This window comes from Schistocerca piceifrons, chromosome 11 (genome assembly GCF_021461385.2).
Source record: "Schistocerca piceifrons isolate TAMUIC-IGC-003096 chromosome 11, iqSchPice1.1, whole genome shotgun sequence".
In the NCBI taxonomy this organism is placed as follows: domain Eukaryota; kingdom Metazoa; phylum Arthropoda; class Insecta; order Orthoptera; family Acrididae; genus Schistocerca; species Schistocerca piceifrons.
The window spans coordinates 131,924,766-131,937,046 of NC_060148.1; the positions used below are offsets into that span (position 1 = coordinate 131,924,766).

At 44.7% G+C, this 12,281-nt stretch overlaps 1 protein-coding gene across 1 annotated transcript in view; it reads right to left on the minus strand.

Moving 5' to 3' along the window:
* Nucleotides 1–519: 519 nt before the first annotated feature.
* The window catches only part of LOC124719796 (one cut domain family member 3-like), a 130,272-nt gene continuing 118,510 nt past the window's right edge, over nucleotides 520–12,281 (minus strand). The window contains exons 3-4 of the mRNA XM_047244991.1: nucleotides 12,024–12,195; nucleotides 520–658 (exon numbers count right to left, since the gene is read on the minus strand). Of these exons, the coding sequence (XP_047100947.1) occupies nucleotides 520–658; nucleotides 12,024–12,195 (311 nt within the window). The remainder of the gene's footprint in view (nucleotides 659–12,023; nucleotides 12,196–12,281) is intronic.

A 12,281-nucleotide genomic window follows, 5' to 3' on the forward strand; every position in this document is an offset into this window, starting at 1 on the left:
GCGTCTGAGATGACGTCGGTGTGATGGCTCTGTCCGCCGTGGTCGTCACAACTATACGTTTGCTCGATTTACTCTTGATTAACCTGATCGCAAATCGAGCAAACGTATAGTTGTGACGACCACGGCGGACAGAGCCATCACACCGACGTCATCTCAGACGCCGTCGCAATCTGTTCCACCGCGCGACCGTGGTGCGGGGCGCGGACGGCGGAGTGAGCGCGCCGCGGGCGGAGGGTATTTAAATCGGCCGCCGCCGCGACCGAACCCAGTTCCCTCTGAGCGGCCATAGCGTACGGATCTCCGTGCCGGCACGTTCACAGGAGCTCAGTCCGTCAGTTCACCTGATGATGGCGACATGTATGATCGCCGAAATATGGTGCCCCTTGGACACAATAGACCGGCAGCATACCCGTGGATATTTTGATTATCAAATATGCCGGGAGAAACTCAAGAGTAGGTTTAAGTAGTTTTAAGTCTAGGGGACATGCCCTCAGATGTTAAGTCCCATAGTGCTCAGAGCTATTCGAACCTATTATATGCTGGGGTCATTTCAGACAAAATAGTCACGCTGTTTGGAAACACGGATATCAGAAATGGCTTGCCGCCACCGCCACCACCACCACCACCACCACCACCACCACCACCACCAAGTGTCAGCCTGCAAACCATTCAAAGAAACATGATCTCTGCAAACCATTCAAAGAAACATGATCTCTGCAAACCATTCAAAGAAACATGATCGATATGGGCTTCTGGAGCCAAAGGCCCACTCGTGTACCCTTGAAGGCTGGATGGCACGAAGCTTTACACCTCGCCTGGGCCGGTCAACTCCGTCATACGACTCTTGATTACTGGGAACGTATTGCCTGGTCGGACGAGTCTCGTTTCAAATTGTATCGAGCAGATGGACGTGTACGGGTATGGAGACAACCTGGTGAATCCATGGACCCTGCATATCAGCAGGGAACTGTTCAAGCTGGTGGAGGCTCTGTAGCGCTGTGGGGTGTGTGCAGTTGGAGTGATATGGGACCCCTGATACGTCTACAGACGACTCTGACAGGTGACAGGTACGTAAGCATCCCGTCGGATAACTTCCATCGATTCATGTCCATTCTCAGACTGACTTCCAACTGGACAATGGGACATCCCACATTCAGAATTACTAGAGTAGCTCCAGAAACACACTTCTGAGTTTAAACACTTCCGCTGGCCACCAAACTCCCCAGACATGACATGAATATCTGGGATGCTACTTATAATCCGTCTTGATTGGAAAAATGTTTATCCACATGACCGGTTTCGGTTCATCTAGAACCATCTTCAGATTCGGGTACAGGAGTAACCCGACCACACACACCAACCTTAACATGCTGCGTCACATCTAGAGGTACCGAAACAGCTCATGTGAATAAACATTATTGCTTTCAAGTCGGATTATAAGTAACATTGTACGAGGGCAGTTCAATAAGTAATGCAACACATTTTTTTTCTCGGCCAATTTTGGTTGAAAAAACCGGAAATTTCTTGTGGAATATTTTCAAACATTCCCGCTTCGTCTCGTTTAGTTTCACTGACTTCCGACAGGTGGCAGCGCTGTACGGAGCTGTTAAAATGGCGTCTGTAACGGATGTGCGTTGCAAACAACGGGCAGTGATCGAGTTTCTTTTGGCGGAAAACCAGGGCATCTCAGATATGCATAGGCGCTTGCAGAACGTCTACGGTGATCTGGCAGTGGACAAATGCACGGTGAGTCGTTGGGCAAAGCGTGTGTCACCATCGCCGCAAGGTCAAGCAAGACTGTCTGATCTCCCGCGTGCGGGCCGGCCGTGCACAGCTGTGACTCCTGCAATGGCGGAGCGTGCGAACACACTCGTTCGAGATGATCGGCGGATCACCATCAAACAACTCAGTGCTCAACTTGACATCTCTGTTGGTAGTGCTGTCACAATTGTTCACCAGTTGGGGTATCCAAAGGTTTGTTCCCGCTGGGTCCCTCGTTGTCTAACCGAAAGAGCAAAGGAGAACCATCTGTGCGGAATTGCTTGCTCGTCATGTGCCTGAGGGTGACAATTTCTTGTCAAAGATTGTTACAGGCGATGAAGCATGGGTTCATCACTTCGAACCTGAAACAAAACGGCAATCAATGCAGTGGCGCCACACCCACTCCCCTACCAAGAAAAAGTTTAAAGCCATACCCTCAGCCGGTAAAGTCATGGTTACAGTCTTCTGGGACGCTGAAGGGGTTATTCTGTTCGATGTCCTTCCCCATGGTCAAACGATCAACTCTGAAGTGTATTGTGCTACTCTTCAGAAATTGGAGAAACGATTTCAGCGTGTTCGTAGGCACAAAAATCTGAACGAACTACTTCTTCATGACAACGCAAGACCTCACACAAGTCTTCGCACCCGAGAGGAGCTCACAAAACTTCAGTGAACTGTTCTTCCTCATGCACCCTACAGCCCCGATCTCGCACCGTCGGATTTCCATATGTTTGGCCCAATGAAGGACGCAATCCGTGGGAGGCACTACGCGGATGATGAAGTTATTGATGCAGTACGACGTTGGCTCCGGCATCGACCAGTGAAATGGTACCGTGCAGGCATACAGGCCCTCATTTCAAGGTGGCGTAAGGCCATAGCATTGAATGGAGATTACGTTGAAAAATAGTGTTGTGTAGCTAAAAGATTGGGGAATAACCTGGTGTATTTCAATGCTGAATAAAACAACCCGTTTCAGAAAAAAAATGTTGCATTACTTATTGAACTGCCTTCGTATAACCAATGATTGCGGTATCCCATCAGGCATTGTCGGTTTTTGCAAAATATGTGGGATGCCGTCCAACGTGCTGGTCACCCCCTCTTACGGATTTATGTACAGTCCTGCAGGATCCACGGTGTCATTTCCCTCCAGCACTACTCGAGACATCAGCCGAGTCCATGCCACGTTGTGTTGCGGCACTTCCGTGTGCTCGCGGGGGATCTACACGATGTTACGCAGGTCTCCCAGTTTCTCTTGGTATTACAGCACTTCTGATAACACAGGAAGTTACCTCGTCACGACTCACGGTCCTCGCAGCTATACTTGCTCCCTTACCTCTCTTGTACCTTCCAAACTTCCAGCGCAACACAGGAAAGAACTGAATCTCCATAATGTGCTCCAGAGTCTAGACAGTGGCGAAGCTGTGCCTCAGAAACATTTTTCCACAAGTGCTAGTCCTGCAAGGCGGATGGAAAACTTCTGTGAAGTATGGAAATTAGGAGAGGACGTACGGCCAGAATGCTGCGAGGGCGGGTGATGAGTCGTGCCGGGTAGCTCAGTAGGGAAGAGCTTTGCTGTCGACAGGCAGAGGATCCGGGTTCTAGTCCCGGTCGGGCGCTAAAGTTTAATCTGCCACGAAGTTTGAGTCCAGCGCGCACTTCGCTGCCGAATGAAAAATTTTGCAAAGACGTGAGATGTTAAGATTGGTGGTGGTGGTTGCGGTTGAGAGTGGGGCGTTGCCGCTACTTGCTGCGCAGCCTATGCTGGGAGCGCCCTGCCACAACTAAGACGGCCACTGGGGGGGTGACGTTTCGGCAGTAAGTCGTGCCGTCATCGTCGGCAGCAGCGCTCGGGCACAATGGATACTGCCGGCTTCGCAATCCTCCTCCTCGCTATTTGACGACACCTGGCCGTCAATGTGGCGTAAAACGCTTTTTATGAGGCGTCAGCGCGCCTTCCGGGAAATTACCTCCGCACTGTCTATAGGCCAGCTTGAAACTGCCGTTCGTAAAACAGCAGAGGGCGCTAACAGTCCGTAACTGATGCGGCGATTTGCTATCGCCCCCCTCATCTCCTCACCCCCCCCCTCATTCCACCCACACACACCACACCCCCCTCGCCACAGTCTTCATTCCCCTTTACTTACATTTGACTGGGTTGGGACATTCAGGGCGCTTCTTCACTTTCCCCCGACTTTTTACCTGTCTTGTTCTGTAGCTATTTTCTTCCAGTCCAGATTCCATTTTATACTGGTGTTTATCGACTTATTCTGTTTTGCTCTGGGTTTCTCTGTTGTACTCTGTTGTTCGTTTTGGTAGTACTCGACCTTCCATTCTCTTGTGCAAGTCCAACCCACCTTCTAACCTACTTTTCTCCGTTTAGTCATTCAACTTTTCTGCTCCAATTTCCTACCTAACCTATATATATATATATATATATATATATATATATATATATATACATACTTACTAGCTATTTCATTTCACTGGCTTAGATTCTACTGTCCCCTCTTCTTGTCATTGTCCAGGATTGCCAATGCATATGTCAGCATGGGTGTAAAGTACATAAGTGCGTTTTGTACACCACTTTCTTACACTTCACTGGCACACCTCCCTTCCTTTGACGCACCGGTAAAATGTACTTCTTTGTTGCACTCCTGTTTTAATGTCTACATCCATCCCTGCATTCTGCAGTCTCCCGTCCTAGTTCACAGTGTTCCGTGTTCGATTCCTGGCCGGGTTGCGGATTTTCTTCGTTTGGTGACTACGTGTTTGTGTTGCCCTTATCATTTCATCATCATTTGTGAGACTGACTAGATTGGATTGTGCAAAGAAAATGGACTATGTAAAAATTGGATCTTCGTACAGCCGTTCATGACCGCGCTGTTGAGCTCACCACAAACCCTTAGTCACCATCACTTCCTAATAGAACTTATCCACCATTCAATTTCTTGCCCTTCAATATTTCTCCTTTCTTTTCTCTGACCCCTCTAATTATCACCACAGATTTGCTTTACTCCACACTGCACGCCATGGCATACATCTCAGTTTTTAATTTAATATGTTTGCTGTTAATTTCTCACAGAACATTGTCTGGAAATAGCAACAACTTAATCTCTCTTTCTCTATAAGCTTCTTTTGTGTCTTTCGCAATCTCGTCAATCGCCATTGTCAACAATAATGGTGACACCGCAGTTGTCTGAGGCCAGTAACATTCCTAAACGAACGAGTTCTTGCAAGTTGGGTATGCTCACAGTTGGACCTTTTCTAATACATGACCTGTAAAACTTGCAGGGGGGTATGGGAAAGATCTAATGATGAAATATCCTAATTTAGTAAAGGCAGGTGACGCCCAGAAAAAGGTGTAGGGAACCTGTGAAAGAAGCGGTGTTTAAAGCAACTGAAATTCTCCAAGCAGTGTATGATCCACATTCCCCTCTCTGTACAAGCTGCAATGATCATGGCCACGTGAGTCAGTATTGACATATGACTTACCTTACAGCATTTCTACTTACAAAAGACAGCTTTTCATAGTGTTGAATGCAATACACTACATGAAATTTTAAAGTTACTAGGAAGGAGAGATAACGTACAACTCGAAGAGAAATCAGACTACCGTATTTACAGTCGAACGATGAACCTGAAAACTGGGATAGTGGGGTATAGTTGAATAAGATCAGGCCTTACTGATGCAGTTGGATTATGAAATATGAGACACTGGAAGTAGACGATTTTCGCTGGTTAGTCATAAAAATGACAATGGCTGAAACAAAGGGGATATAAAACAGAAATGGGCAATAGTGGGAGAAGCGTTTCGGAAGAAAGAGGAATCTGTTAATTTGAAATGTAAACTGAAGTGATAAATGATTTCCTGAAGTTATTTGTACGGAATGTAGCAAAGAACGGACGTGAAATGTAGGTGATAAACAGTCCAGACAAGAAGAAAATAAAATTTGGAATGCGATGTTACAAAAGAGTGCTGAGGATTAGGTGTTTGGATAGAGGAACCAATCAGGGCGCACTGAATCGAAGTGAGATAAAACAAAATTATGTTGCGGTTTGACTAAAAGAGGGGGTCGTCGATAAGGTCAGTTTCTCAGATGTCAAGGAACTGTCAATTCGTTAATGGAAGGAAGGTGTGGCGGTGAGCACTGTAGAGATAGTCCAAGAGATGGATACAGTATGTAGTTGTTCAGAGCGACGAAGCGGCTTGCACAGGGTAGAGTAGCACGGAGAGCTGCATCAAACCAGTGTTCGGTCTGGAAACTACGCCTATGTACAGATCATACATATTTTTAAAATTTATTTCCAGGTTATTGTTGTGAGTTATTGTTTCATTTGAAGTACTTGTTCTGGTCGATGGTGCATTCAAGCAGGTATATTTTTCAGAAACACGAGGCAAGCTTGTGGTTACTTTTTATATAGGGCATGAACATAGCGAAATTTTAATGCCTGTACACACTGTTTCAATATAAAAACATTGAACATTGTCATTCAATATTTTTGTGCCACCTATTGAGCCAACCCTTTCGTAGTCGAAACTCGTTTTATACTTACTTCAAAAATGAAAGATGGAAAGGCTGTCTTGCGTCGCTATCAATGTTATACTATAACTAGGAAAAAAGTAAGACGCTGATTTTGATACTAGGAGACCTCGACAGGACTTCGCTGTTCGCCTGTCCGTGATTGTTTCGGATGTCGTTCTCTGTTGGTCCATCCTGTGCTGTTATGCATAGAATGTAGGAGAATTCTTAACCGTTGTTTCGTGTTGCCCAAGTTTTTGATAAGTTTTTCGCTGATGTCAGCCTCATTAATTTCAATGCTATCCGGTTTACACTCAGGCCATATTTTCAGTAGTAATTAGACTGTTCATTCGTCTCTGTACGTCCTTTACTGGCTGGGTGTGCTGAAACGTAATGCCTCAGGATTTTCTGTGTGAAAACTCGTAAACGACAAAGGATGACAGCCAAAACAGTTGCAGGATAAAAATTTATTAAAATTCTCGACCAAGGTTTCGGTATATATAAATATACCTTCATCAGAAGTAAAAAATCACGAACAGGAAGACGCTTTCATTAAAAAAACCTTAGCATCGGAAGTGAGAAACAAGAGCTTAAGTAACAGTGAAATTACCAGAGTAATACAGGCACAAAATCTTTTAGTTACTTACTAAAATTACATCATGCAATGGAGATTAATAAAACAGTTGTGGCAAAGGCGTCGTCAATAATTAAGACATCTTCTCCATTTGTACAAACATGACTATGGGCACAGGGTCAATGCGAACAGTTTAGCACCAGTACTTCGCCTATGAACTATCGAGACGAGAGTGTGAAAGCACTAGGGCAGATGGTTTCGCCGAGATAGGGCACTTGTGGTATGTGCCAGACACTCGCGCATATTAAAATCCATGGATACCTAAATAAGCGCATCAAAAATTATGAAAAGTTGTGCTAATTCAAACCTTCTGTCTTAATAAATAAAACATATCAGACCATTTAAAAACATCAATGTTAAATAGAAAATATAGAACCAATTTACCTGTGTCCTAGTATCACACAGATGAAGCTTGTGCTATGGAACACATCTAACGAGAGAGGGCACTAGTGTAATGCACGAGAATCTCGCGTAACGTAGGCGGTGAAATACATACTAGCGAAAACAACAAAAATGTTACATTAAAACGAAACCATCTGTCGTTGTGAACAAAAACATACTAGTCAATTAACCGCACATACACATCGAAAATCACAAACAGCAAACATCAAAAATACGTTTTGGCTGTCATCCTTTATCGTAAAGAATTTCAACAGTTGCTGTTGCAGCCATGTTTAAAATCTTGAAAAAACTCGTAAAGCTTTTTAAATAAAACTAACGTTACTAACATTCTACATCTTTATCTCTACGCATTTGCTGCTCTCTGCCGCTAGAAGGCTCCGGATTGTAGCATGTAACTGTGTGTGTGCGTGAGAAACAGTGTGCTATAATCAGTATGCGAATTAGAAGAGTTTGTCCACACGTGGAGCACCTGTCCTTCAGCATGACAATGCCAGACCACACACAAGCGCCCGGGACACCTCCAATAGTCCGGCGCGTTGGGTTGACTGCCATCGATCATCCTCCATACACAGTCCAGACATGCCGCCATCCGATTTTCATCTGTTTCCAAAACTTAAAGAAACGCCTTCGACGACTTCAGTCTGATAGCGATGAAGCGGTGGAAGCAGAGGTGAGGTCTGGCTTCGTCAACAACGTCAGACATCCTACAGTGACAGTATCAACAAACTGGTCTCTCGTTTTTTTTGGTCATCAGTCTACTGACTGGTTTGATGCTGCCCGCCACGAATTCCTTTCCTGCGCTGACCTCTTCATCTCAGAGTAGCACTTGCAACCTACGTCCTCAATTATTTGCTTGACGTATTCCAGCTCCCTCTAGTACCATTGAAGTCATTCTCTCATGTCTTAGCAGATGTCCTATCATCCTGTCCCTTCTCCTTATCAGTGTTTTCCACATATTCCTTTCCTCTCCGATTCTGCGTAGAACCTCCTCATTCCTTACCTTATCAGTCCACCTAATTTTCAACATTCGTCTATAGCACCACATCTCAAATGCTTCGATTCTCTTCTGTTCCGGTTTTCCCACAGTCCATGTTTCACTACCATACAATGCTGTACACCAGACGTACATCCTCAGAAATTTCTTCCTCAAAATAAGGCCGGTATTTGATATTAGTAGACTTCTCTTGGCCAGAAACGCCTTTTTTGCCATAGCGAGTCTGCTTTTGATGTCCTCCTTGCTCCGTCCGTCATTGGTTATTTTACTGGCTAGGTAGCAGAACTCCTTAACTTCATTGACTTCGTGATCATCAATCCTGATAAGTTTCTCGCTGTTCTCATTTCTACTACTTCTCATTACCTTCGTCTTTCTCCGATTTACTCTCAAACCGTACTGTTCATTCCGTTCAGCAGATCATTTAATTCTTCTTCACTTTCACTCAGGATAGCAATGTCATCAGCGAATCGTATCATTGATATCCTTTCACCTTGTATTTTAATTCCACTCCTGAACCTTTCTTTTATTTCCATCACTGCTTCCTCGATGTACAGATTGAAGAGTAGGGGCGAAAGGCTACAGCCTTGTCTTACACCCTTCTTAATACGAGCACTTCGTTCTTGATCGTCCACTCTTATTATTCCCTCTTGGTTGTTGTACATACTGTATATGACCCGTCTCTCCCTACAGCTTACCCCTACTTTTTTCAGAATCTCGAACAGCTTGGATCATTTTATATTGTCGAACGCTTTTTCCAGGTCGACAAATCCTATGAAAGTGTCTTGATTTCTCTTTAGCCTTGCTTCCATTATTAGCCGTAACGTCAGAATTGCCTCTCTCGTCCCTTTACTTTTCCTAAAGCCAAACTGATTGTCACCTAGCGCATTCTCAATTTTCTTTTCCATTCTTCTGTATATTATTCTTGTAAGCAGCTTCGATGCATGAGCTGTTAAGCTGATTGTGCGATAATTCTCGCACTTGTCAGCTCTTGCCGTCTTCCGAATTGTGTGGATGATGCATTTCCGAAAGTCCGATGGTATATCGCCAGACTCATATATTCTACACACCAACGTGAATAGTCGTTTTGTTGCCACTTCCCCCAATGATTTTAGAAATTCTGATGGAATGTTACCTATCCCTTCTGCCTTATTTGACCGTAAGTCCTCCAAAGCTCTTTTAAATTCCGATTCTAATACTGGATCCCCTATCTCTTCTAAATCGACTCCTGTTTCTTCTTCTATCACATCAGACAAATCTTCACCCTCATAGAGGCTTTCAGTGTATTCTTTCCACCTATCTGCTCTCTCCTCTGCATTTAACAGTGGAATTCCCGTTGCACTCTTAATGTTACCACCGTTGCTTTTAATGTCACCAAAGGTTGTATTGACTTTCCTGTATGCTGAGTCTGTCCTTCCGACAATCATATCTTTTTCGATGTCTTCACATTTTTCCTGCAGCCATTTCGTCTTAGCTTCCCTGCACTTCCTATTTATTTCATTCCTCAGCGACTTGTATTTCTGATTTTCCCAGAACATGTTTGTACTTCTTCGTTTCATCAATCAACCGAAGTATTTCTTCTGTTACCCATGGTTTCTTCGCAGCTACCTTCTTTGTACCTATGTTTTCCTTCCCAACGTCTGTGATTGCCCTTGTTAGAGATGTCCATTCCTCTTCAACTGCACTGCCTACTGCGTTATTCCTTATTGCTGTATCTATAGCGTTAGAGAACTTCAAACGTATTTCGTTATTCCTTAGTACTTCCGTATCCCACTTCTTTGCGTATTGATTCTTCCTGACTAATGTCTTGAACTTCAGCCTACTCTTCATCACTACTATATTGTGATCTGAGTCTGTATCTGCTCCTGGTTCAAATGGCTCTGAGCACTATGGGACTTAACATCTATGGTCATCAGTCCCCTAGAACTTAGAACTACTTAAACCTAACTAACCTAAGGACATCACACAACACCCAGCCATCACGTATCTGCTCCTGGGTACGCCTTACAATCCAGTATCTGATTTCGGAATCTCTGTCTGACCATGATGTAATCTAATTGAAATCTTCCCGTATCTCCCGGCCTTTTCCAAGTATACCTCCTCCTCTTGTGATTCTTGAACAGGGTATTCACTATTACTAGCTGAAACTTGTTACAGAACTCAATTAGTCTTTCTCCTCTTTCATTCCTCGTCCCAAGCCCATATTCTCCTGTAACCTGTTCTTCTACTCCTTCCCCTACAACCGCATTCCAGTCGCCCATGACTATTAGATTTTCGTCCCCCTTTACATACTTCATTACCCTTTCAATATCCTCATACACTTTCTCTATCTGTTCATCTTCAGCTTGCGACGTCTGCATGTATACCTGAACTGTCGTTATCGGTGTTGGTCTGCTGTCGATTCTGATTATAACAACCCGGTCACTGAACTGTTCACAGTAACACACCTTCTGCCCTACCTCCCTATTCCTAACGAATCCTACACCTGTTATACCATTTTCTGCTGCTGTTGATATTACCAGAGACTCATCTGACCAGAAATCCTTGTCTTCCTTCCACTTCACTGACCCCTACTATATCTAGATTGAGCCTTTGCATTTCCCTTTTCATTTCCCTTTTCAGATTTTCTAGTTTCCCTACCACGTCCAAGCTTCTGACATTCCACGCTCCGACTCGTAGAACGTTATCCTTTCGTTGATTATTCAATCTTTTTCTCATGGTAACCTCCCCCTTGGCAGTCCCCTCCCGGAGATCCGAATGGGGGACTATTCCGGAATGTTTGCCAATGGAGAGATCATCATGACACTTCCTCAAATACAGGCCACTTGTCCTGTGGATACACGAATCTTTAATGCAGTGGTTTCCATTGCCTTCTGCATCCTCATGTCCGCCTTTAGGGGCAATTTCCCACTCCTAGGACAAGAGTGCCCTGAACCTCTATCCGCTCCTCCGCCCTCTTTGACAAGGCCGTTGGCAGAATGAGGCTGACTTCTTATGCCGGAAGTCTTCGGCCGCCAATACTGACTATTTGTCAAAATTTAGGCAGTGGCGGGGATCGAACCCGGGACCGAAGACGCTACCCCTAGACCACGGGTCGTACTTCTCTCGTTGTGAGAAATATATTTGCCACGGTGAGTGCTGCGAAATACATATGCAGACATAAAGAATAAAGATATAAAATGTTAGCAAAGACTTATTTAAAATTTCTTTTTGACATAAATTCGGAGACATTACCTTTCAGCACGTCATCGTACTTTCACTGTCGATAGCAATGTCTCCAGTGAATTTAATTATAGAAAATCTTTAGGTCTGAATTGAATTCCCACTCTGGAATCTTTCTTTTACAGACATAAAAAAAAAGATTTGCATCGCCTCGGTTCCGAGAGTTCCGGAACCTGTACAAAAAATTATACTTCGATATTGTTTTCATCGAATTATAGATAATTTTTGTGATATTGTGACTGCTACGGTCGCAGGTTCGAATCCTGCCTCGGGCATGGATGTGTGTGATGTCCTTAGGTTAGTTAGGTTTAAGTGGTTCTATGTTCTAGGAGACTGATGACCACAACTGTTAAGTCCCATAGTGTTCAGAGCCATTTGAACCATTTTGTGATATTGTGAGGGCCGATTATCAATTTTTTAAATATCTATATATCATATTTCCGGTATTTTTAAAAATATAAAGTCCTAGTACCACTCGCAAGCGCAGACTCACGGCTTACCGGCTGTTACATCCAACCGTAGTCCCAGCGGCAGCCGCTCTGCTAGACGGCCAGCGGGCATTGCCGCTCCAGCGCCTCCAGATTTCCAGTTGCTGGAGCGCGACGCGGTGGGCGAAACCGCGGGCTCACACTGTGGCCACAGCACCGCCGCCTCTTTCCGGCTTTCTAGCGCCCGGCAAGCAAACAGACGGAAATTCGGTCTGCACGACAGCCGGCTGAGGTGAGCAGGCGACGCTTCCGCTAGATTACTT